This window comes from Vulpes vulpes, chromosome 13, assembly GCF_048418805.1.
Source record: "Vulpes vulpes isolate BD-2025 chromosome 13, VulVul3, whole genome shotgun sequence".
Taxonomy (NCBI): Eukaryota; Metazoa; Chordata; class Mammalia; order Carnivora; family Canidae; genus Vulpes; species Vulpes vulpes.
Genome location: NC_132792.1, coordinates 143792202 through 143815864, shown reverse-complemented (window position 1 = coordinate 143815864; position 23663 = coordinate 143792202). Strand labels below are relative to the sequence as shown.

The following is a 23663-nucleotide window of genomic DNA, read 5'->3' as shown; positions in this document are numbered from 1 at the left end:
AAAGAGTTGATCAAAAACAACAATAATAAATAACCACTTGTAAAATGTAAAAAAAAAAAAAAGTACTTTTCATAAACAGCATCTCATTTCAAAGTTTAATGTTCTTTATGCCACTCTAATTATAGTCATAGGCCATTGTTCTATATCCATTTTAGTCTCTCTTAGTTGTGTGAATTTATAGTTCTGGCAATCTACACAGTTACTTTAATAAAACAAGGGAACTTGAGTTTTAGAATAGATTTTCTTCCAAGTAGGTCCATGTATAGTATTAAGTTAGTTAGTCATCTTCCTAATGTTGTTAAGGGGTAATTTAGATTAGATAAGGTCCCGTGTCATACTAATATTTAAACTGAAGTATAGAAAGATAAGTGAATTCAGCCTTGCAAAAGTAAGTACGAAACATGAGTTACTCATTCGTTAAAAAAGATATTACTGAGGGCGTACCGAGAGCCAGGCAGTGAGTGTTCTAGGCCTTATTACAACACAAACTCACAGCTGTCCTGAAGCTTATATTCTGGAGGCAGAGGCAGATGTCTGATGTGAAGTGGTAAGAAGTGGTAAGAAAACACACAAAGCAGAGTCCAGCAGAGAAGCTGATTGGGCAGAGGTGGAAGGTGGTATCTGATCGTGGTCATTTTCATCCTCAGCTGGGACCGCCTCTGAGACAGCACATACTTCCTTGTTTGAGAAACAGCAGAGGCGCTGGTGTGGTTGCAGCAGAATGAATGAGAGAGATGGACGGGACATATCGTGTGTCGACATTATTCTGAGAAAGATGGGAATTGTTGAGTGTCACTAGCCTACAGATTCTCTGACAAGCCTAAATATCACCAGCAATACCAAGACAGCAAAACTGATGAATTCCCACTATTCAGTAAGCTGATTTATAGTCTTAACAAGTAGTTGAATGGCCATTTATTACATAGTGAAGGGATTAATTCATTGTTATTTTCCAGGGCAGCTTGTTCTACCAGGAAAAAGCTTTGAAACTCTACTTCATGATCATAACTTTTCATTTGGTCCCTTCACACCTAAGGAAGTGTGTTTCTGTAACACCTGTCTTCTCCTTTCCCCATAGATTACGTAGAGTGGAGCTGTGTGATTTATCAAGTGCCTACCAACATGTCTGGCTCAAAGCAGATGCTCAAAGAAATTCGTTGAACAAGCAAAAGAATGAGCACAGCAAAATATCATGATAAAGGATTCTCTATAAAAATTATCTCAATAAAATAGTCAGACTTTAACATTAAGAGTTTAGCCTAGGGTCCCTGAAAAGACAGATTACAAGCACTTCTTTCCTCTTTCTTGTGTCAAATTATTTTCTTAAAAACAAACAAACAAACAAACAAACAAAAAAACAAACCATGGGGGATCCCTGGGTGGCTCAGTGGTTTAGCACCTGCCTTTGGCCCAGGGAGTGATCCTGGAGTCCCAGAATCGAGTCCCATGTTGGGCTCCCTACATGGAGCCTGCTTCTCCCTCTGCCTGTGTCTCTGCCTCTCTCTCTCTCTTTTTCTCTTTGTCTCTCATGAATAAATAAAACCTTAAAAAAATCATAAAATCAAAATCTGCATTGTGATGACAGTGTTTGAAGATAAATTCCATTTGTAGGTGATCACAATGCCTGAGTAAGATTTCAGCGGTGTTCTAGGAAAGCAATGTAAAATATTATGGTTTCTTTTTGACATTTTACATATGCGAAGTATTTTGCTTCTCATAGAATACCCTTCAAATACAGCAGTGTGAATACTTCACAAGAAGTAAGAAAATGAAGGAAAAAAAAGTGCAACTTTCCAAATTTTTGGCACAAGAAGGTGAAACTTAAAGTCAGAGCAAAAAATCTACATCCCATTTCCAGGCATCTAGGTTACTAGGTTTTGTTAACATAAAAATGATATTTGCCAGTAGAAATGCAGGGTCAGAAAACATTAAGATAACACGTAAAAAAGAATTTCTGCTGGGTAAAAATGTAATAGTCAAAAACAACAAATTATTAAGTGTCTAGGATCAAGCCCCACATTGGGATATCTGCCCCTCCTTCTCCCTCTGCTGCTTCCCCTGCTTGTGCTCTCTCTCTCCCTCTATCAAATAAATAAATAAAACATTTTTAAAAATAATAAAATAAAAAGGAGAGACAGAGAAGTCCTTGGATCTGTGCTGCCCAATATGGTAGCCCTAGCCACATGCGGCTATTTACACTTACATATGATTAAACAAAATAAAAATTGTGCTCCTCATTTGCACACATTTCAAATGCTCAGTAGACATGCGGTTAGTGGCTATTCCACTAGGGTAGTACTGCCTTAGGAAGTACAGCTAGGGGATGCAAGCTGATACCATCTTTCATTAGGGTGGACAAGCAAGCTACTCTGGAAAAGGAAAAACAGGTCACACCAGATGGCTCTTGGGGAGGGTAAATGAGTTTAAAGACAAGATAGAAACATTAATAGTTTGTGTGGATGTTCAAGAAAGTTACTAAATTTCCATACCAGAAATTATTTTAAAGTTTCATCATCTGAGAACCAGAGGCAGTATTTTGTTATGTGTAGGGAACTTGCTTCAGAGAGAAGAATGGGCAGTTTTTTGGATGGAAGAAAATGTGCTAAAAGCAATATCCTCCAAAGACTGGTGTGGTAAGCAATGTTTTCTAAAATGATTGTAAATTACTTAGAAGACACAATACACGGTTTAATCTTCCAGAAAGTATTTTGCTGAGGTTGGTGCTAAATATCAAATCAGTGCAGAGAAAAGAAACTTTTTGGAAAAGTTCTCAAGAACTGGAGTAAGCAGAAAGATAAAATATGAAATTCAGTGAAAACTGGTGTTAATTATTATATTGAAGGAAAAATAATCCCAATTAGAATAACTAAATGATAGAGTGCCTGGGTGGTGCAGTAGGAATAACTAAATGATGAAACCTGAATTAGCAGCTTCACATCAAGAACAAAATCAAGAATTCATGAAGACTGATCCTTTGGTTCCCATTTACTGCTGATGGCTAAAAGCAGTAGACAAAGTAAGGAAAAGATTTCCTTCCTCTGGATACATGCAGACTAATGTACATGTCTTGGCAAAGGAAGCTTTGTGTGGGATTTTAGTGCTCTACTATTCCTAACCCCTGCACACCTCCTCTGCTGGGCTGGGCATAACTCTATAAGGTGCCCTGCCCAGGGCCCTCCATCTAAAACCATATGCTACCAGTGCATAAGCTATGATGCTTCCAAATGTAAGAAGTTTTACAACCTGGTCTCTCTTTGTCAAGACATATGTGGGGAAGCTTGGAAACATTCTTGAGAGAGTCACCAAAATCATCATCAGGGCAGGATAAAAATGGATTTTTTGTTGTTATTAGAAAGGCAAAGGGACATATAAATAAAGCTTGTGAAGTCATAAAGGATTGGGAGATGGTTGAAATATACTCTTGTTTAGCAAACCCTAAAGTATTAGAACCAGGGACAATTAAGAGGTCTTTTTAATCAAATAAAAGAAAATCCATTTTATATAGCAGATCAAGAACTTTTAGAAAATATAGCTGTGTAAAAGAGAGCACTGGTTAACTTTATGGATACAAATTCTGTAGTATGTTAATAAGAAAATTTGGGGATATTTTGGATTGTTTTCCTAAACATTTAAGTTAGTGTGTTGGAAGCAACCCAAATCCAAGAGATCCACTGGTGCTCCTGTGAGATATAGCCTAGTTCTTTGTAAGAGGATGTTGCCTGGAATCAGCTTGACACTTTATACATTATCACTCTTTTGGCTCCGTCTGCATTCCAGTGGGAAAATCAACATTGTACTTGACTGGTTAGACAAGATCTAGTTCTGAAGAAAGCTCATTAGATTATTTTTATTAATATAAACATATAAAGTTAATGAGTTCTTCAGAAAATTTCAAGAGGAAAGATCAATCTGTAGATAACATTGGGACAATTACTTCCAAGATTTTTTTTTTAAAGATTTTATTTATCTATTCATGAGAGACACAAGAGAGGCAGAGACATAGGCAGAGGGTGAAGCAGGCTCCCCACAGGGGAGCCTGATGTGGGACTCAATCCAGGACCCTGGGATCATGACCTGAGCCAAAGGCAGATGCTCAACCATTGAGCCACCCAGGCATCCCCCAAATGGGTTTTTTTTATCAGGCCCTAAAGGGTCAGAAGATTTAGAATTGCCCTTTCCTTAGAAAATATTGAATATAAAATTAAAAACTAAAGAGCAAACTGACCAACAAAAGTCCCAAACTTTTACTCAAAATATTTTTTATTAAGTTCTTAATTTTAATTCCAATATAGTTAACATACAGTATTATATTAGTTCACAAGATACAATGTAGTGATTCAACAATTCTATTCAAAAGATTTTTCTATTTAGAGCTCAAGTAATACATATTCATGTGTGTGCACGAGTGTGTAGAATTTTCAGCATAGATATAAGCCATGTTAAGCTTACCAGAGGCACATAAATGTATTCGTTTCTACATAACAATTCTGCTGCCAAACCAAGGAGCTATATTGTGCTTTGGCTGAGATTTTCACAATTGCTTCCAAAGGTTATATGAATAGAGGACCCCGAGATAAGAAAGTAGCAAAGCCATTCCTAGCCTTGATAAAGCAAAGGCAATTAAATCTTGGTTTGCTGTGTATTCATTTAATAAACAGCAGAACATTGAAACAGTTACCTAAATTACCCAGATCTAAAGTATATTCACTTAAAACGGACAGATAATTGAGGGAAATGTGTCATTTTGGTTTAAGTTATCTGATTCAGTGCATTAATTCTCCTCCTTAATCTAAGTGGACATATGGAGACTACAGGGAATTTCTAGGCTAGCGAAGGATGTCTCTGGAATTTTCAATGATTATTGGTAGTTCTCTCCATAACTGGCATGGTCTGAGTGTTCCACCTCATAACCAAAGTTGAATCCAATCCACAGGCTTCCTGCAAAAGGACCCACCCAGGAATGTTTGGGGCTTTCTGTGCAACCTGGAGATAGCCACTAAGTTCTGGAGCGCTTTGAGATTCCTCGGACTCTTTACAGTATGCCGAACATAATTTCTAATTAATCTAAGGAATTTAAGAACTAAGTTACCTAATAAAAGAGCTCTTATACCTGGATTAAGGTATCAGACCAAGAGGAAAGCATCAAGACTTGGGATGATGTAAAAGGATGTTGCGTAAGAATCTGAAGTCATTACCCACTGACGGATCACAAAAGGTAATGTGAACAGGAAAATGCACCCCTAATATTTATTGCTGATCTGCAGGAGAGGAGTCCTGTAGAATGTAGTACATGTTCTAAGGACTATGCATTTTATTTTATTTAAAGATCCATTTCAACTTTTTGTTAAAATGGAGAAGTGTGTGTTTATTCAGGGAGAGGCTTACTTTGTTTTTATATTGTAGTTGAATAATTACTCTAGAGAGTGGTATTGGCATGGATTGTGAGGGAGCCTGAGTAACCTCAAAATGAGGATAATAGTAGCACCTGCTGCAGAGGGCGGTGGTGACAAGTGAGTTCCTAACCCACTGCAAGGCTCCCAGCACGGAGGTGGGCACGTGCAGCGTATCCAGTACATCTTCACCGTCAATATTGTGCTTGTCAAAATTATTATTAATTGTTCGTACTTTTTAAAAGATGCATTTATATTTATTTGAGAGAGAGAGAGAGTGAGAGCATGTGCGAGGCGGGGAAGAGGGAGAGAAACTCAAGTAGACTCTCCAGTAGAGCCTGGAACCCAGCACGGGGCTCCATCTCATGACCCTGAGATTACAACCTGAGCCGAAATCAAGAGCTGTATGCCGGACTGAGCCATTCAGGCGCCCCATGTTAGATGTTTAAAATGTGTCCAAAGTCTCCTGTCTAAACACAGAGAATTGTGTCTCTGCCGCGCGCTCTCTCTCTCTCATGAATAAATAAATAAAATCTTAAAAAAAAATAATAAACACAGAGAACTACTCTAAATGCTATAGAATTTTTCAGACTTTATAATTTAAATTATTAAAGGTGAAATTAAGCGTGTCTAGAAACACTGTTTCCTGGGCTCATTTCTCCCTCTGGGAAGGCACACGGGTGAGAATCTCGGCTCTAAGGGTGGCCACCGCTCCCTTCCAGCCTGTCTTGTCATGCCTGCCCTCCACCACCGCCAGGGCAACCCAGGGGAGAATCTGCGCTGTGTGGGCTCCTTGACCTCTCGTGCAACTCAGTATCTATAGATCAAGGATTGGTGCGGCCAAGGAAGCGTGGGCAGCATATTTAATCCACGAATTGACATTTCACAGACGAGTGGAACTAAGCAAACACAGGAGGTGGCGGCCCCCTAAATCTCCTGAAGTTCCCAGAATCTCTCCCTCCGTCATTTCTTCTATGCTCAGAGCTTGTGTCCCTCTTCTCTCTGCTCTTCCTCATTTGTCGTTTTGGTAAACAAAGGCTAGATTTGAAAATTTCCATCTGCAATAACTACACCCCAAAAAGATGCAAATGCAATCGTGCTTTGTGTGTGGCTGTTCATTACTAACACATCCCCTCATCCCCTGTCGGGGTGGGGGGGCCACCAGGCAGCCACAGGAAAAAGGATCATCTGCCCTTAAAAGTCAAAGGCCTTCGTGGAGCTCTGGCCTGGCCTCTGCTGCTCCCCGGATGGGAGCTGTGGGAACGCTATACATGTTTCTGCATAAAATGGAAGGCTGCCCCTTCAGCCAGAGCGCCTGCTTCAGAGAACATTGCTTCCTGGAGTCTGGCCAACCTTAGAGAATTTACCCAGGCGGCCCAGGAAACGCTGAACCACTTCCATTTATGGACATTTTCCTTTATCAATGAAGAACAAAGGGGAGCTGATTTTTTTTTTAATGCCTTGATTGCTGTATTTTACACTTGCAATTTTTATGCACAGGCTGACATAATTAGAAGTCTCTGGAGAGTTCTGGGGCAGGGAATGGAGTCCAAAAGCCGGCATGTTAACAGCCAGTGCTTGTTTTTATCATAAGTGAGTTTGAAAGAGGGTGACATGCCAGACATTCCTTCTGAAAGTTAGCTAAGGTAATGATGGAACTGGAGGCAAAAATCAACATGTCACTTGTGATTCTCTTTGGGAGGTTGGGGGTGGAGAGATGACAGTTCTGCGGAGTGATTTACACAGCCCTGTACAAAGAAAAGTCCCCTGGATGATGACTGAGCTGCAAATAAAACAATGGGCCTCGGGGACTTCCAGGGCCCCAGCCTTCCGGGCCCGCCCCGAGGAAATGCACGAGCACCTTCCCAGCTCCGCAAGCAGAGAACTTCTGCCTCCAAGGTCATCCTCACTGATTCCAAGGCCTAGACTCTGGGTGGACCTGGCCGTTTGGGGGACGAGAGGATGACAATCCGAGAGCTCACTTCCTGGAACAAAAGTCCAGCAGAGGTTTGAAACTGGTGGCCCCAAAGCAAACATTTCAGAAGGGCATCTCTTACCTTTTGTAAATTGGCCAAAAAAAACAGGTTTCCGGAAGAGGGGTCCCCCTGCAATTCTTGGGTGGCGTTTCTGCCTGGAGCTCTTTGGAGCCTATGACAACCAGCAGGGGGTTAGGGCTGGACTCTGCCCTGACTTTGTCACAACTTGTACAGACAGAGGTGTGTTTCTAGTCCTGGGTCTGAGTTTGCACATTTGAACTGAATATCACCTCACTTATCATATAGATTGTTTTGAGATTTTTCTCTTATTTTTTTATACCAGGTTTTTTTTTTTTAAGTATTTTTTATTTATTTATTTATTTTTTAAAGAGTTTCTTTACTTATTCAGGAGAGACACAGAGAGGGAGGCAGAGCCATAGACAAAGGGAGAAGCAGGCTCCCCATGTGGGACTCAATCCCAGGACCCTGGGATCATGACTTGAGCCAAAGGCAGACCCTCAATCACTGAGCCACCCAGGTACCCCTGAGGTATAATTTACACACAATCAAACTTCCCTGTTTTAATGTACAATTGGATTGCTTATTTATTTATTATAATTTTTTAAAAAATTATTTATTTATTTATTCATGAGAGACACAGAGAGAAAGAGGCAGAGACATTGGCAGAGGGAGAAGCAGGCTCCATGCCAGGAGCCCATTGTGGGCCTTGATTCGGGGACTCCAGGATCATGCCCTGGGCCTAAGGCAGGCGCTAAACCACTGAGCCACCCAGGGATCCCCTGGATTGCTTTTTAAAAAATTTGGCTACTTTAGACCATTATTATATGTCAAAATACTTCTTTCATCCCCCAAAATGAGCCTCCTGCCCCATTGCCATCAGTCCCCTACCACTGCCAAGCACTGGTATGTTCTTTCCTTATAGTTTTACCTTTTCTAGGATTTCATATGAATGGAATTATGTAGAATTTGGTCTTTTGTTGTCTGGCTTCTTTCACTAGCACAATGCCTTGAGATTCATCCATGTTCTGCATGTGTCAGTGGTTCATTCCTTTTTATTGCTGAATAGTCTCTAATGATTTTTGTCTGGATTTGGAAAAGAAAGATTTATTTGGGTCACACAGAAAAGCAAATAGACCTTCGCTGCCTTTTCGGAAAGCATGTGTCAACTGCAGTTCATCATAAGAATTATTTAAATCCATCTTAGCTTTCCATTTCCCCTGAAATATAAGACCTTCCTACGCCTTATTCAAAATGAAGTTCTAAATGCAAAAATCTTAAAACATTAGGCAGGAAGACCTGGATGCAGCAAAAATACAAATTAATTCACAACTTCCAAGTAAATGTTGGCAATCTGGATGGGAATCTGGAAATTTAAAATTCCATTGGATAGTCAATTAGTAGAAGGATTGAACAAACCCCCCGATCTTTCTCATATGGTATTTGTTAGTAATTATAGGAAGGGAAAACTGATGATGCTTACTGATAATAATAGCAATGAAAACTATTATTATTATAGCTAATTTATATAGTGTATATTATGTCTGGTACTTCCCTGAACACTAGGTGGATCATTAATGCATTTAATTTTCCCAGCTTCCCTACCGGGTAACTGTTCTATCATTACCCCCACTTTACAGATGAAGAAACTGAGTTTTAGAGAAAACAAAATAATGAGAGGTCAAGCCAGGATTTGGCCCTAGGAATCTGCTTCAGAACCTTGACTTTTGGGCACCCGGGTGGCTCAGTGGTTGAGTGTCTGCCTTTTGGCTCAGGTCATGATACCAGGATTCTGGGATGGAGTCCCACACTGGGCTCCTGGCGAGGAGCCTGCTTCTCCCTCTGCCTCTGTCTTTGCCTCTCTCTCTGTGTCTCTCATGAATAAATAAATAAAATCTTAAAAAAAAAAAAAAGAAAAAGAAAAAGAACCTTGACTTTTGATCAGTAAACCACTATGGAAAAAATCCTCAAATTGACAAAGGGGGTTGATACTGTCCCTGAGCAAGGTAGGAGATGAAGCCAAGGGCAGGGGTCTCCAGCCTGAGCCAGACAGGTTGTTGAGATGTGTGAAGAGGCCTGGAATAAGGCAATGAGAAGGGAGGAAGAACAGAGAAACACTGAAGTGCACTGTTCACATAAATGGTTGCTGGATGGCCTGGTGCCCAGGTCTGGCTGCCCATTTCCTACCCCAGGTCCAGGTGACCTCTGGGGGCCCTTTCAGAGCTAACATGTTAGGAAAATCAGAAATTCTTGTTCAGAGTCATTGTGACTTGACTTTATTGATACAGGCCAATACTCCACAACCCACCCTGGTTGATAAATAACCATTGGTTGCATATTGAATTCATTCAGTATTGTGAATTTGTCTTTTTTTTTTAATGTTTTTTTTTTTTTCATTGGAAACTCTTTATAAACTCTGGAACTAGACTGCCTAGTTTTGCATCTTGGCTTTGCCACTTACTAAGCAGTGTGACCTTGAGCATGTCACTTGACCTTTCAATGCCTCTGTTTTCTGATCTGTAAAATGGGCAATTCATAATACACCTATGCCATAGCATTGTTTCAAAGATTAAAGTATTGTTCTGTATAAAGGATTTATAACAGTGATTACAAATAGTAGACACTATATAGGTATTAGCTTTTATTCCTATCACTATCCAAAAATGGTGGTAGATTTTATATATATAAAATTATTTATTATATATATATAATTATTTATTATTACTATAATAATCTGTATAATAATCTGTACTAAAGTGAAATTTACCTTCAAGACTTTATCTTGCTCTGTTCCTTATTCTTGCAAGATTGCAGAGGATTGCACAACAGTGATGGGTATAAGCGCAAGAGTCAGGGACTCCGGGACATGATTTCAGCCTCCATCATGTACTGGTTACTAGATGGGGAAATTATAAATACCTGGTCTCCAGGAACCGAAACTGTAGCAGCAGTTGGACACTATGAGTTGTTAGAGAGAAGAATCTTTATGTTGTTTGAATCCTGAACAGAGTCGAAGAGAAGAGTAGAAGCTTGGGATGAGGAAAATCAGAGTTTCCTTTCTATTCCTCCTTTTTTGTGTGTGTGGCTGGAAATTTTAGAGTAGATGGTAGCCAGTTTGCAGTGGTTCTTTGTGGTTCTTTGGTGCTGTATTCAGATCCTGATTATTCCTGAACACGTGGTTCATGGTCCATGTTTTGTACAAAACCCTCCCGAGCTATCCCAGTCAGCTCACACTACTCTCAGCTGCACGCATAAACTGAAATTCTCACACCTTTTGACACAGAATCATGTACTATGCTATATTGTTTGTTGCCTTATGATATCATCTATAGAACTATCTCGAGAACATTCATTCAGTTAGTCAGTGAACAACAATGTTTTTGGGACCCTTTGTAGTCCCTGATGATGAAAAGTAGGAGAAGGATTGTTTTGGATAGACTGTGCATATCTACTGAGTACGTATAAATCTCTGATGATTTTTATTCATTTAATTAATTTCAAAATATTTTAAAAATGAATTAATTTGTTTATCTGAGAGAGAGCGAGAGAGCACACAAGCAGAAGGAGAAGCAGAGGGAGAGGGACAAGCAGACCCCGCATTGAGAGCGGAGCCTGAAGGCGGCTCCAGCCCACCACTCCACTGGAGGTCATGACCTGAGCTGAAACCCAGTTGGTAGCTTAACCCACTGAGCCGGCCAGGTGACCCCCCTTCTGGTAATTTTTAAATTTCTAGTAGGAACCAAAGCTTTCTCTCTGACAGAAGCGTCTCTGCATTATTGCCACCAGCCTCCTTAGGCATTGGGACCATGTAGGGATACCTCAAGACTTGCAGTTGCCTGGACATCACTCCCTTCACCCAGCACGAGGGACTTGGATGACACGGTCAGTCTCAACAAACATCATCTGTACGAGAAAGATGCCCTAACGTGTTAAGGGGAATACGAAATCCGGGTCCTCCTTTTTCTTCTAGTCCACAGAACACTTATTGAGCACCGACTGTAAGCCAGCAACCGCACTAGATGTGGGAGTAGAGAGCGGAACCGAGCCTCCAAAGGGAGACCAATCCACCAGCGGGGGACTCCGGGCGTCAGGAAGTTGGGGGTCCGGCCTGGGGATGGGGAGGCAAGGGAAGGCGAGTCAGCCAAGCAGGTGTGTTGCAGGGGGCGCGCGCAGGCCCTCCCAGGGTGGAGAAGGGGGGGCCCAGGCTGCCGAGCACCCCGCGCTCGCTCGCTCTCCTCGCTCAGGGCCCCGACTGGTTCCTGAGTCTGCGCCCAGTGGGAGGAAGGGGTGGGTAGGGTGCTGCGGCTCGGGCGCGGACCACCCCCGGAGAGAAGCAGGGCTGCGGGGAAGCGGGCACATTCCTCGGGCGGGATCCCTGGGCCGCAGCCTCCGCACCACACCCTCTGCCCGGGCCAGGTGTGCAGCGCAAGCTTCCTGCGGCGGCGGCACGGGGGGGGTGGGGGGTGGGGGGTGGAGGTGGCGGTGCGGGGGGGGGGGGGTGCGGGGAGGGTGCTGGGGCGCCCCTGCAGCGCGGTGCGTGCTGGGTTTGTCTGCCTGCTGAGGGCTGGGTCCTCCTTATTCACAGGTGAGTCACACCCTGAACCGCGGGCTCTCTTCCTGGCAGGACTGAGTCAGGTAGAGGAGGCGATAAAACCACCTGATCGGGGAAAGGCGGGCGGAGCGGAGCGCGAGGGCCGGCGGCGGGCGCGCTGCGGCGGGTTGGACGCGCGGGGCCCGGCCATGCCTGCGCTCTGGCTGCGCTGCGGCCTGTGCCTGGCGCTGCTGCTGCCTGCGGCCCGGGCCTCCTCCGGGAGCCAAGGTGAGTCGGGGAAGCGGGCGGCCTCGCTCTGCGCACCCCGGTCCTCGGCGCCGCCGAGCATCCCCGCTGCGGCGAGGCGAGCTCCCTGGGGCTCCCCCTCCTCCCGCCCGCGGGCGCTTCTCCAGATGCGGAGCCAGCCCAGGGGGGTCCGTCCGTCCTTCTGGATTGCTCTTGGGGTCGGTGGGCCCCTGATCAGTCGTGTCAGTCAGTGATCCGTTGGCCTGTACTCTCTCTTCCCGGGATGGGTTTTGGTGGAGATTTTTGGTGGCACCGGGAGCCCCACGACGATGGGAAAAGGCGCCTCTCCAGTGATCCTGCTGGAGACCCCGGTTCGACTTTGGGACGGAAACTGAACCTTGGGAGTCTTGGCGATGCTTTACTTTTGCATGTTACTTCTGAGAGTGTGCTCACGTAGTATTCATCCAACAGGCATTTATTGGGGGCCTGTGTCATAGATCACTTGATCTTAACCCCGAGTGCCCAGCGGCTGTCATGTCCGTGAGTTCAACTCACTCACTCATGTAAACAAAACTTGCTGAGAACCTAGCAACCGTTTGCTATCTGCATGTGTCAGCTATGACAACACCTGACGGGGGTTTTCCTTGTCATTTAGTTTTACAGATAATATCTGCTTGCATAATTGCCTTCAGTTTTCGTATTTCTATTGCTTCCTGCACCTGATGGCCTTTCAATAATCATTTCAATAGGCCCAAGAGCCATTTTCACACATGTGAATGTACAAACATAAGACAATATTCATGTATGCACAGAATTATCTTAGACTTTCCATAAATGGTTGGCCTGAATTAGACTTGAATGGAATGGATAGTTTAGCATGTGTTTGAATGCACTGATACCGTCCTTTCTTTTCTTTTCTTTTCTTTTCTTTTCTTTTCTTTTCTTTTCTTTTCTTTTCTTTTTTTTTCTTGGAATTAACTTCCGACCCATCATCCCTGACTACCATGTTAAAAGTCATTTATGAAAATAACCATGTAGCTAAGGTTCCCTTAGAGTTAACCTCATGAGAAACTTCCTAAAAGTAAAGAGAGTCTCAGAATATTAGAATTCAAAGGGACCACTTATGGATCAAGTACTATATCCTGTGGCTTAAAATAAGAAAACACAGAAATGGATTGCACAAAGCCACACACGAGCTATTGGCAGAGGCACATCTGGCACTTGATCTGGGGATTCTTAGGCTGGAGCTTTTGGGACTAGATTGTAAAAGTAATGAAGGAGCAAGTACATATGTCTTACATAATGAGTAATATTGAACCAATTTTCCCATTGGCTATGGTTAAGCATTACTATGTTGTGTTAGCATTAGATAACAGAAATAAATATGTAGGATTTTATCAGTTATTTGATGAAATCAGACTCAGGAGGACAGAGCTTGGGCTCTTCTCAAGGATATGACAAGCTCTGAGTATTCCATCTGGACCAGTAAGTCAGAACCGGTGTTCAGTATCATTTCTAGACTTTCCTGTTCCTTGGAGATGGGCTGCTTAAGATATTAGGCTCCCTCCTCAAAGGGCTTCATTTTAGGGTTCAATGAGAGTGAAAAGTTTGGTGTTAGGCTAGAGCACCCATGCTTATCTGTTCACGGGATGCTGGGATACAGCGTAAGTTGGACCAAAGTATGAGATTTGCCACTTCCCAGAGTGACCTGCATCTGGGCATCCTGTGGGCTGCACCTGTGAGAGCCTAAAGCAATGACATTGTTTCTTGGTTGTTCCCTTGAAGGTGAAATCATGGTGTTTAGATATCATCAGTTTGACTTTCAGCTAAAGCACAGGCTTTAGAGTCAGCCTGACCTGGCTTCAAATTCTGGCGGACTCACTTACTAGTTTCTTATTAGTAATCGTTTAGGCTCCTCAGCTTCTTGAGATCTTCCTTGCCTGTTAAATGGAAGCAGTAGTACTGTGCAAGCTCGCAGAGTTGTTGAAAGGATGAGGAATTATTGTAAAGTGCCTTAAAATGCTTGGAGCCACATTTCTTTTTTTTTTTTTTTAACCACATTTCTTTAAGAAGTCTGAAGCCAATGGTGCAGGTATAAGTAGTGAACTTGGATACGCAGAGATCAATAAGCAAGATAAGGACTTCCCTTCAGGAGCTCACAGTTTGTATGAGAGAATGTGGCATGTAGCTCCATTGGTCTGGATCACAGGTCACACAGATCACATGACTAGAGAAGGGGCAAGAAGTCGATTGGAATGAGACTAGAAATGTAGCCAAGATCCGGGTTGTGAGGAGTCTTATGTGCCAGGCTGTGCAGTTAGGATAGTGACCCACAGGTCAAGAAGAGTTGCAGATGGTTTATAAGCAGAGGTGGGCATAGTCAGATTCATGTCTTAGACAAGTCACTCACTGACTTAGAGGAATGGAGTTGAGCTACGAGAGGGCAACAGACAGCCATTCCAATAATCCAAATGAGAGGTGACAAAGGCTTTCATTGTGGTGGTGGGAACAGCAAAGCGGAAACAGATTTCAGAGATATGTAGGAGGTAAAATTGAAAGAATTTGGTGACCCAATGAGTGTGAGTTAGGGATAACAGTAAGGGGAAATCATGAGCAATAAGCAAGAGTCCAGGACGGGTCTGAGGTTTCAGGTTAGTGTGATTGGTTAGACAGTGATGCCATTAAAGGAAAGGAGAACTCTAAGAAAAGGACCAGATTTGGGAGCAAGGTTGGGTAGTGGATGAAGAGAAAGGGGTGAGCTCCTACAGGGATCTGTTGAATTAGAGACCCAAGTGGAGAGGTCCAGCAGTCCTGGGGAAGAACTGGAGCTATGATTTTGAAGTTTAGAACAGTTTGAAATATAAAATGGGGGATACCAAAGGTGGAAAGCAAGCCCTGACAACAGATGAGATTACCTTGGGACACAGAGGTAAGAGAAACCTCAACACTTATCAAGGAGATGGAGAAACAATGAAGGAGAAAGAACAAGGAGGAATGGGCCTTGGGGTTAGAGAACATTATCAAAGAGGAATGTTTTGCTAGCCCCAGGAAAAGTTGCAACAATGTAGGTATAATAAAATGATATTTAGATATAAAAGTATCACTATACAAAGAATGAGGATAAAATAATCTTGTTGGATTCAACCATCAGATAAGTTTTGAAGCAATCATTCTAGAATAATGAACTCAGACTCCAAGATGATTATAGAACATTAATCTGGTTTCTCCCATGGCCCGATACTGGAAAAGAGGTGCTGTGGATAGTGGAAGGGACCCCTGGGAAGGCTTATACTCGCTCGTGAATTCTGTTACTTGAACTCTGGAAATGCCACAGCATCATGCATGCAGGTGCAGGCCTGCCTTCAAATCCTAGCTCTGTCATTTCCCATTTGTGGGGTTTAGGCAAGCTACTTCCCCTGCTACTCAAGTTCCTGATCTCTAAGATGAGGAAAATAACTTACTGTGATCATTACCTATAAAGCGCTTTGCACAGTGCCTAGGAAGCCCTCACTAAGGGTTTAGTATTACTATTATATAACTAACTGCCCTGTCAGTGCCAAATATCAATATATTGCCTTCTGAGTTTTAAGTGATAACGTTTTTGAAAGGTGTTGAGGAACCCTTCTGCTCTGGCTAAAATGAATCCCAAGTTTTTCCTAATGAAACAAATGGAATTCCTGACAAGGGACTCCAAGCAGATTGGAATTCCAAAATTAGACTTCATAGCGTTTCTTATCCTTGTCTTTTGTCAACCACCAAATCTCATCACATATAGATTCATCGAGTCTTTTGCCCTCTAGAACATGCCCATATGTAAGAGCATCCCCACATAAGCTGGTCTCTCACTTCTCAATAGAAGAATCTCCCCCAAGTAAGGATTTGGCCAACCAAATTATGAAAACATTTAGCAGTGTAGATGCAGTGGTCACCTGTCTTTTTATGCCTAATTTAGCATATTAATTCACAAACCCATTTAAAATACATGATTTCTAAAATAAGAACTTACAAGTATTAATCTGTAAATTCACATTTCATGAACTAATTCCATTCAAACTCCACCTTTGCATCTAGCACAACTTGAATACAGGTTCTTCTTCACTTAGGACTGGGTGACTTGAGATATAGCTCGATTTGAATTTGCTTCTGATGCTGTCACCGGAAAGTACACCATTTTCAAAATGTCTAAAAGATTTAAAAATTATCCTTCAACACACATTGTAATCTTCCCAGCATAATCATCGTGAAAGGTTTATTTATGACAACTTTCAGCACTCGCCATTGTGAGATAATGAACAAGTATGAGAATTGTGTTCAACAGCCTGACCTCTACCTTACAGATAAGTGTCTAAAACATTGATTGACGTCATTTCAAATTAATGTGTCTTCCCCAAATACTATTTTAAAAATAAAAACAATTGAAAAAGTACCGCATCCTAGGAGAGATTTTGAAAAGACTTAAATGTGACCTTCCCCATCCCCCCAGAAAAATAACAACCTCCACCTTATTATATTCAAGTATGTGCAATAAATAAGAGTCTAGAAGTTAGAGTATTTGCTGGGAATTCCTATGAAGGCTTACATTCTGCTGTCCTGAGCTTGGGGCAGCCATTGGCTTAGCGCCACTGGTCCAAGGAGCTGAGGAAGAAGGTTGGTTTGTGATCAGTGTTGATGGGCAAGTCGGGAACATGGAATTAAGTTGTCGAGGCAATCTGGGGAATATTTTTCCCATTTAAGATCTTAGTGCCTCAATTATATAGATTTTTTTTCCTAAAGAGATTTCCAAGGACAAGTCTTGAATCATCTATTACAGACCAGTGTAGAAATAGGAGTGCCATAGATTCTAGAATGCTCTAATTTAGTCACATATTAGGCCTAACGGATTACTGAATCATTATTGGACTGTGTTCTAATATAATAACCTCCAGGTACATGATGTAACATTTGAATCATACCTAAAGCCAAAAGCTAAGTCTTTTTTGTTTCTGTGAGTGACTGTATGTCTGTATATATGCCTCCCCAACAAACATGTGCTTCCTTATGTCACAATTATGAAAGAAGAAAAGGATGGTGCCTCCTCCAACACTGATCAACGGAAGGGCTCGTTTTTCCCTTCTGCTGTATCAGAGGAGAGGTGGAGCTCACCTGGCTAATAGTGTACGTGCCCTGGCCTTCTTCAGGCTGGTCAACCATTTACAGAATTCCAACTGTTTCTTTTCCAGTTTTTATTTGTATTAATTGTTGTCAATATTCACATTCTAGAAAAAATTAAATTGCAGCCAAGTCATTTCCCATCTTAATTTGAACATTGGAAAAGTTTTTCAAATCTTTAATTAGCTGCACATAGGTGGGACATTTTTTACAAAAAGGTTTGCACATTTCCTGACTATTTTCTCTTCCTACAGCATCATGGTACTAAATGAGAATGGTCCTCAGACCTTAGGTTCTCGACAAGAGCCCCTCATTTTGTAGATGAGGAACATGGTACCCAGGCACCAGGTAAAGGAGCAGTGCAAATTCTCAGTTAGTTATAGCAGAGCTGGGCTCTAGCATGTATAATCCTCCTTTATGGATGGAAACATTGAGGCACAGAGCAGTGATTGCCTTGATCAAAGCCATGCGCTTAGTCACAGGACCAGATTTCAGTTGCTAGTTTGATGTTCTTTAACAAGACAGCTTTTTGGCTTATTTCTAATTCTTATTAAAATTTTTCCTTTAAATTAATTTCTAGACTTGATGGAATCTTGATCTATTATAAGAACATCCCTATATCTCTAGCAAGGAAATCTGTGTCTTGTTTATACAGAAGTCTCTGTTTATGTATGTGGCTCACTATAGTGGCCTTTCCTTCAAAAATGTCAGGAGACCATGGGTTAGAACCAAACACAAACTCTAGTTTGTGGGGCATTGACAAGAGAACAGATTTTAAATGACTAAGTTTTCTCTCCCCCCCCCCCCTTTTTTTTTTGGTTCAACTCTGTTGTCAGGTTTTCAAGCAGCTTGAAACTGACCAGGTGGCTCAGTTAAAAAAAAGAAAGAAAGAAAGAAAGAAGAAAGAAAGAAAGAAAGAAAGAAAGAAAGAAAGAAAGAAAGAAAGAAGAAAGAAAAGGACAGAGAGCCAATAAAATATAAATTTAAATGACTGAAAAACTACATTTGATGTATACCATGAAAAGCATTTTAATACAAATCAGAACTTCCTTTTTGGCTTTTCTTCACCCATATTCCTCATATACAATTTTTTCCCCTTTGGTCCTCATTGCTTCATGTCACCTCCAGCTGTCCTGAACACTCTAATTTTCTTTATTTCAGCTGCTCTTAAAAGGGCATAGGATGCCTTTTGGTGAGTTGTGCAGAAAATGCTTGGTGAATATCATACTCTTTGAAGTTAGTCAAATATGCTCCCTCCATATTGAAATGCTTTTCTTTATACATGATTTCATAGAAATCCAGAAATCGCTATTTGTGTGGTCAGAAGGATGTGGGATTACACTGGGGTATTGAATATTCGCATGTAGAATCTTTACCATGCATACTCACTGAGTCTCCATACTACATCTGACACCAGTTGTCCTGGCCTAGAGCTCTTTCTGGGGCCAGGTATAAGTAAAGGAGAAACTCTTCTGTATCTCATGTCCTAATCTCTTCCCTTTCAATTTGAACTCACTCAGACTGAGCCATCAGTTTCCTCCTTTACCCTGAACTCCTTGGCTGCTTAGATGACGATTGGTGTCCCCAACTCCCTACTGATTGGGACTTTCTTTCCCTCTTCCTGCTCTCTGCCTGGGCCCTGATGGGGTGTTAGGGGAAGACATCTCCAGGTGTAGTGTCCTGACATAGGCCTTACCAGGCCAAGTGTCTGCAGTCTACATGCACTATTTCCAAGTCTAGGTTGTAATATAATGTACTACGGTCTCTTAGTGAAACTAGGTGACTCCTTTTAAGCTGTAATCATTCAAAAGGAAAATGTGGGGATCTGAGTTTCATGGACTCTCAATGACTTTAGACTATTAAGAGTATGGTGGGCCTGGGTGGCTCAGTTGGTTAAGCATCCAACTCTTGCTTTTGGCTCAGGTCATGAACTCAGGATCCTGGGATCAAGCCAGGCTCCATGCTCAGTGAGGAGTCTGCTTGGGATTCTCTCTCCTTCTCCATTAGCCCCTCCCTCTGCACACATTCTCTCTCCCTCCCTCAAATAAATAAATCTTAAAAGAAAAAAAGTTTAAAAAATTTGTCCAGAATTCTATAATCCAAAGTTGCCTGTGTCACTAGAACAATGACCTCTATGCTTCCTTTCCTTAGGGCACTTATTGGTGTAGCCATACTCACATTGTCTGGGCATTTACATATCCTGGGAAAGGAACAAGTCAGGCAGGATACACACTGGTCGTCTGGCTGCGTTGGATTAAAAGGCAGCTATGAAAAATGTGAGAGAAAAAACTGACTTCAGTTAAAAAATCCTATAGTGAGGGAAGTGCCATTTCAGTTTTTAATTTTAATTAGAACACATATTGTGACAGGCCTTAAAAAGATAAAACTGGAAGCAGACATTCACACATTAAACCATAATATTTCAAGATCCGTTGAAATGAAGAAATGTTCAGAGAAACACATTACGTCTTGGAAAGAAAAATCTCATGAAGGAGGTTTTAAAACTAGAAAATACTTATGAGCATTTTCATCACCACATACAAGTTTAATATAATAAAAATACTTATCATTTTGAGTATCTCAACTTTGGAGACTTCAATTTTTGCAAATAGGATGATAGCTACCAACGCCTTTGGCATCTACCTAACTGATAGAGTTTAGGTGTATCTTGCCTTTGACTTTGTAAGTAATGTGCAATTTGAGTATTTGTAAAAATAACAAAAGATACATCGGATTGTATCTTGTTATTGAAAGGACATTTTCAATAATTGCTTTTTTCTGAAGATAAACATTTGCCAGGTTTTGGTGTTTTTTAAATGTGAATATACTATTTTCAACGTTGATTTTATTTGCCACTTTCAGTCTAGTGCTTCACATTGGACTTCCTGTTGAAAAACCTCATTAAAGCTGACTTCATGGATGGACACTTGCTATCTTTGAGCATAAAAATGTCATCAGTTTACAGGGGCCCAGTTCTTTGATTCAGAGGAAGGGAATAATATTGAATAATATTCAATAGGACAAGTTTTAATTTTTAGTGTAATTGCTTTGAACAAACAATAGGGAAGATGGTGGTTGCCATGTTAGCTCAAATCGCCTCGCCCCACTATGATGTTTTTCCCTTTACAAAGCAAGAACTTGAAGAAGCAGAAGAAGTAAAGACATAAAATGAAGTATAAATGACATGAATGGGAGAGAGGTGAAGATGTCCCAGTGGGGAGTGTTATATGAAATTAGGTTGGAAAAGTAGGAAGTCTTTGTAGCAATGTTAAGGAATTCTGGTCTTTATCCTAAAAGTAAAGGAAAGGTGCTATAGAATTGTAAGCACAGATGTATTGTATTTTGGAAAAGTTTTGACTGCTGGATGGAGGGAAGAGAAGTTGCAGGGAATTCAGTGAGAGAGTACTGTAAGGCGAGAAATGATAGGGGTTTGCTTTAGGGGGGCTATTGTGGACATAGACTTGGATGGGCTTGAGCTGTTCAGGGAATTATATCAGTAAAATTTGGTGTTGAATGTAATGTGGGCCAGTAAGAATGATGGAGAACCCATAGAGATAGCTTCCCGCCTTATGGTTTGAAGGGATCAGCTATGAGTCTGATCTTAAACATGTTTTGTGTAAAGAGCTTGCAAGGCAACCGGTTGGAAATGTAAAGCAGATGGCTGGTCAGAGGTTGAGAATGAATTCTGGGCCAGGAGGTACTGTGGCAACCAGGTCCACATCTTTCATGGTTATCCAAGCCCTTGGCGAGAGAGTTCCAGAGTGAGGCTGCAGCTGTGGAGGTTCAGGACTGAACCCGGGGCACCCCCAACATGTAGAGTAAATGGAAGGCAAGCAGCCAGGAAGACTTGGGTGGGGGTGGGGGACCAGGTCAGGAGCCAAGAGGAGACCTGACAGTACGGCCTCATAGCATCCAAGGGAAGGCAATTTCCAAAGGGAAGGAGAGGAAAACGTTTGGTGCCTCCGAGAGGGAACAAGGAGCACAAAATACTGGAAAGGAAACACAGGGCACCCACCTTCCCTCTAAAGAAGGCAGAGAATCGAGTCCACCTCTGCATGAACTCACCCACCGGAGAGCCCGGGGAGCTCACTTTACAAACCGGCTGCGTGGAACGGAGTCAGCCTGAGCTCGCCGAGCAGCTACCGGGGGCACGGGCGGGCTGGGGGTGAGGGCAGCCAGCACGCCCTGCCAGGTTCAAACACGACGCCCAGATTCCTAGCCCCTGAGGTCGGTGCCAGCCCAGTGCACGGCCCGTCGAGCCTGCCAGGCCCCTGCAGGCGGATCTCAGGGTCTCAGGCCTGGGACCGACCTCATCCCAGGCCCCTCCGCCGGCCTCGCTCTGGCCTTGCTGTCCTTGGAGTCGGGCAGGCTCTGGGCTCCGGGACCACCAGCCCCAGCACCACCACCGGTGTGCAGGCGGTCTGGACGCGTGGCTCCTCTGCTGTGAGAGCAGCCTGAAAGTCTGAACTATCTTGTCTAACTGAAATTATCACCTTCCTCTGCAATTCTTTCTGGTCCCATCTCACCATGCAATTTTTTTTTGCGGGGGCATGGGGGTGGGGTGGGTTAAAACAATAGCTTTTTAAATTTCTGCTCAATGCCATATGTGCCGACAATGAAAATTTGGTGTATTGAGAAAATTTCAGATTGGGTCCCTGGACTCCTGGGAGAGTTCTGTGTATTCAGGTGCTGTGTTTTGGCTTTTCTTAAGAGTCAGACTGCCTGCCTGCCTCCTATCCATCCATCCGTCTGTCCCAGTCCCATGCCCTATGTTAGGTATGGTGGGGATACGAACGTGGAAAATGCTATAGGGGAAGTAAGTCAGGTACACAAATAGCGAGGACACAAGACAGAAAGTGATAAATGCCAGGATGGAGGTAAGGATGGAGGCCTGTGGGCATTCAGAGGAGGGAGAAGCTGTGGAAGCGCCAGCAGCAGGGGCCCTACCCCACCTCATTTATGCTCTGGTCGCTGTGTGGATTTAGGGAGGGTGGGAGAAGGTAGTGCTCCTGGCAAAGGAAAGAGCAAGCCTTAGAGACCTGTGGTGGGAAGAGAAGGTGGTGCTTTCCAGAAGTCAAGTGAAGGTCTGTGCGTTGGAGTCCAGAGAGAGACAAAGAGGAATGAGACGAAGTTGGAGAGGTCAGCAGAGCCAAATCTGCAGTTCTGAAAAGAGCTTGGATTTTTAAATTTGTTGTTACTTGTTAGAGCACTAAAAAGCATAGTGATCCCATAAATGGCACGGAGATGGAAATCAGATCACGTCGGTGAAAAGCAGAGCATGTTTTTAAGTTTAGAACAATAGAAAGAAGATCTGCTTATACACAAATGATCCCATGAATGCCAAGAGGTTAAAATTTCTCGTAATTGCTTGCAATGTTTCCTGTGGGAAATCTGAAATGGGGTCTTGATGAGCGGCCGCCACTGATGCTCATTATTCCAAGGCTTTGCCACAGTACAACCCTAGGAAGCATTTTCGGTTTCCTTTCATTCTCCTAAGGATGCAGCTTGGAAACAGCCTTTGCCCCGTGCTTCCTGTCTCAACCTGTTGGAGTGAGGGTGGGAGTGTTATGAAGTGAGCCTGAGGGGTTCTGCACACCTCGCTCCATTGTTTGCAGAGGGCTGCCAGCTTCTCGGATCTGTGTCTGGGGGCACGTGGGTGGTGGTGGGTGGATCAGCCTGTGTCTGGCTGCCCGGCGGGCTTCTCTAAGAAGCACCTTGAGGGTCAGCGACTATATGCTATTATAGTTATTATTATAATAAATACTTAGGTGCCAAAGTAGCAGCCACAGCATAGTCAGACACAAGAACCACCCACACTTTACTAGACTGAAAGAAATATGTGAAAATCTGAGTAAAACGACTTGGTTTCATGTGTTGACACAGGGCTTGGTGGTCAGCTTGATGAATCTCATTCCTTTAGGTGGGGAGAGAGCCCTGGCTGACAGACACCAGGATTTTGGGGCGGGGGGGGTGTGGACAGAGGGCACAGAGAGAGGACATGAGAGAAAAGCTCACAGAGATATCCCTAGCTTAGAAAAGTACAGTGCAAATGAATAGTCAAATAAGAGTAATGGACGGGACTTGGCACCTAGGACACTGAGATCAGTGAAAGAGGGAGAAAAAGGGACACCTGGGTGGCTCAGTGGTTGAGCATCTGCCTTTGGCTCAGGTCATGATCCCGGGGCCCTAGGATGGAGCCCTGCAACAGGCTCCCTGCAGGGAGCCTGCTTCTCCCTCTGCCTATGTCTCTGCCTCTCTCTGTGCGTCTCTCATGAATAAATAAAATCTTAAAAATAAAAATTAAAAAGAATAGAAAAGAAGGAGGGAGAAAAAATTGCCTGTCTTGATTCTGAC

At 42.8% G+C, this 23663-nt stretch overlaps 1 protein-coding gene across 2 annotated transcripts in view; it reads left to right on the top strand.

The window, feature by feature from the left end:
• The first annotated feature begins 11622 nt into the window (after positions 1-11622).
• LAMC2 (laminin subunit gamma 2) overlaps positions 11623-23663 on the top strand; it is a 55874-nt gene continuing 43833 nt past the window's right edge. Inside the window, exons 1-2 of one of the 2 annotated variants that reach the window (XM_072733213.1) lie at positions 11623-11800; positions 11970-12203. In XM_072733213.1, the coding sequence (XP_072589314.1) occupies positions 12125-12203 (79 nt within the window). In that variant the 5' untranslated portion in view covers positions 11623-11800; positions 11970-12124. Of the gene's footprint in view, positions 11801-11905; positions 12204-23663 lie in introns of those variants that run through there. The other variant, XM_026001156.2, reaches the window with a different exon arrangement.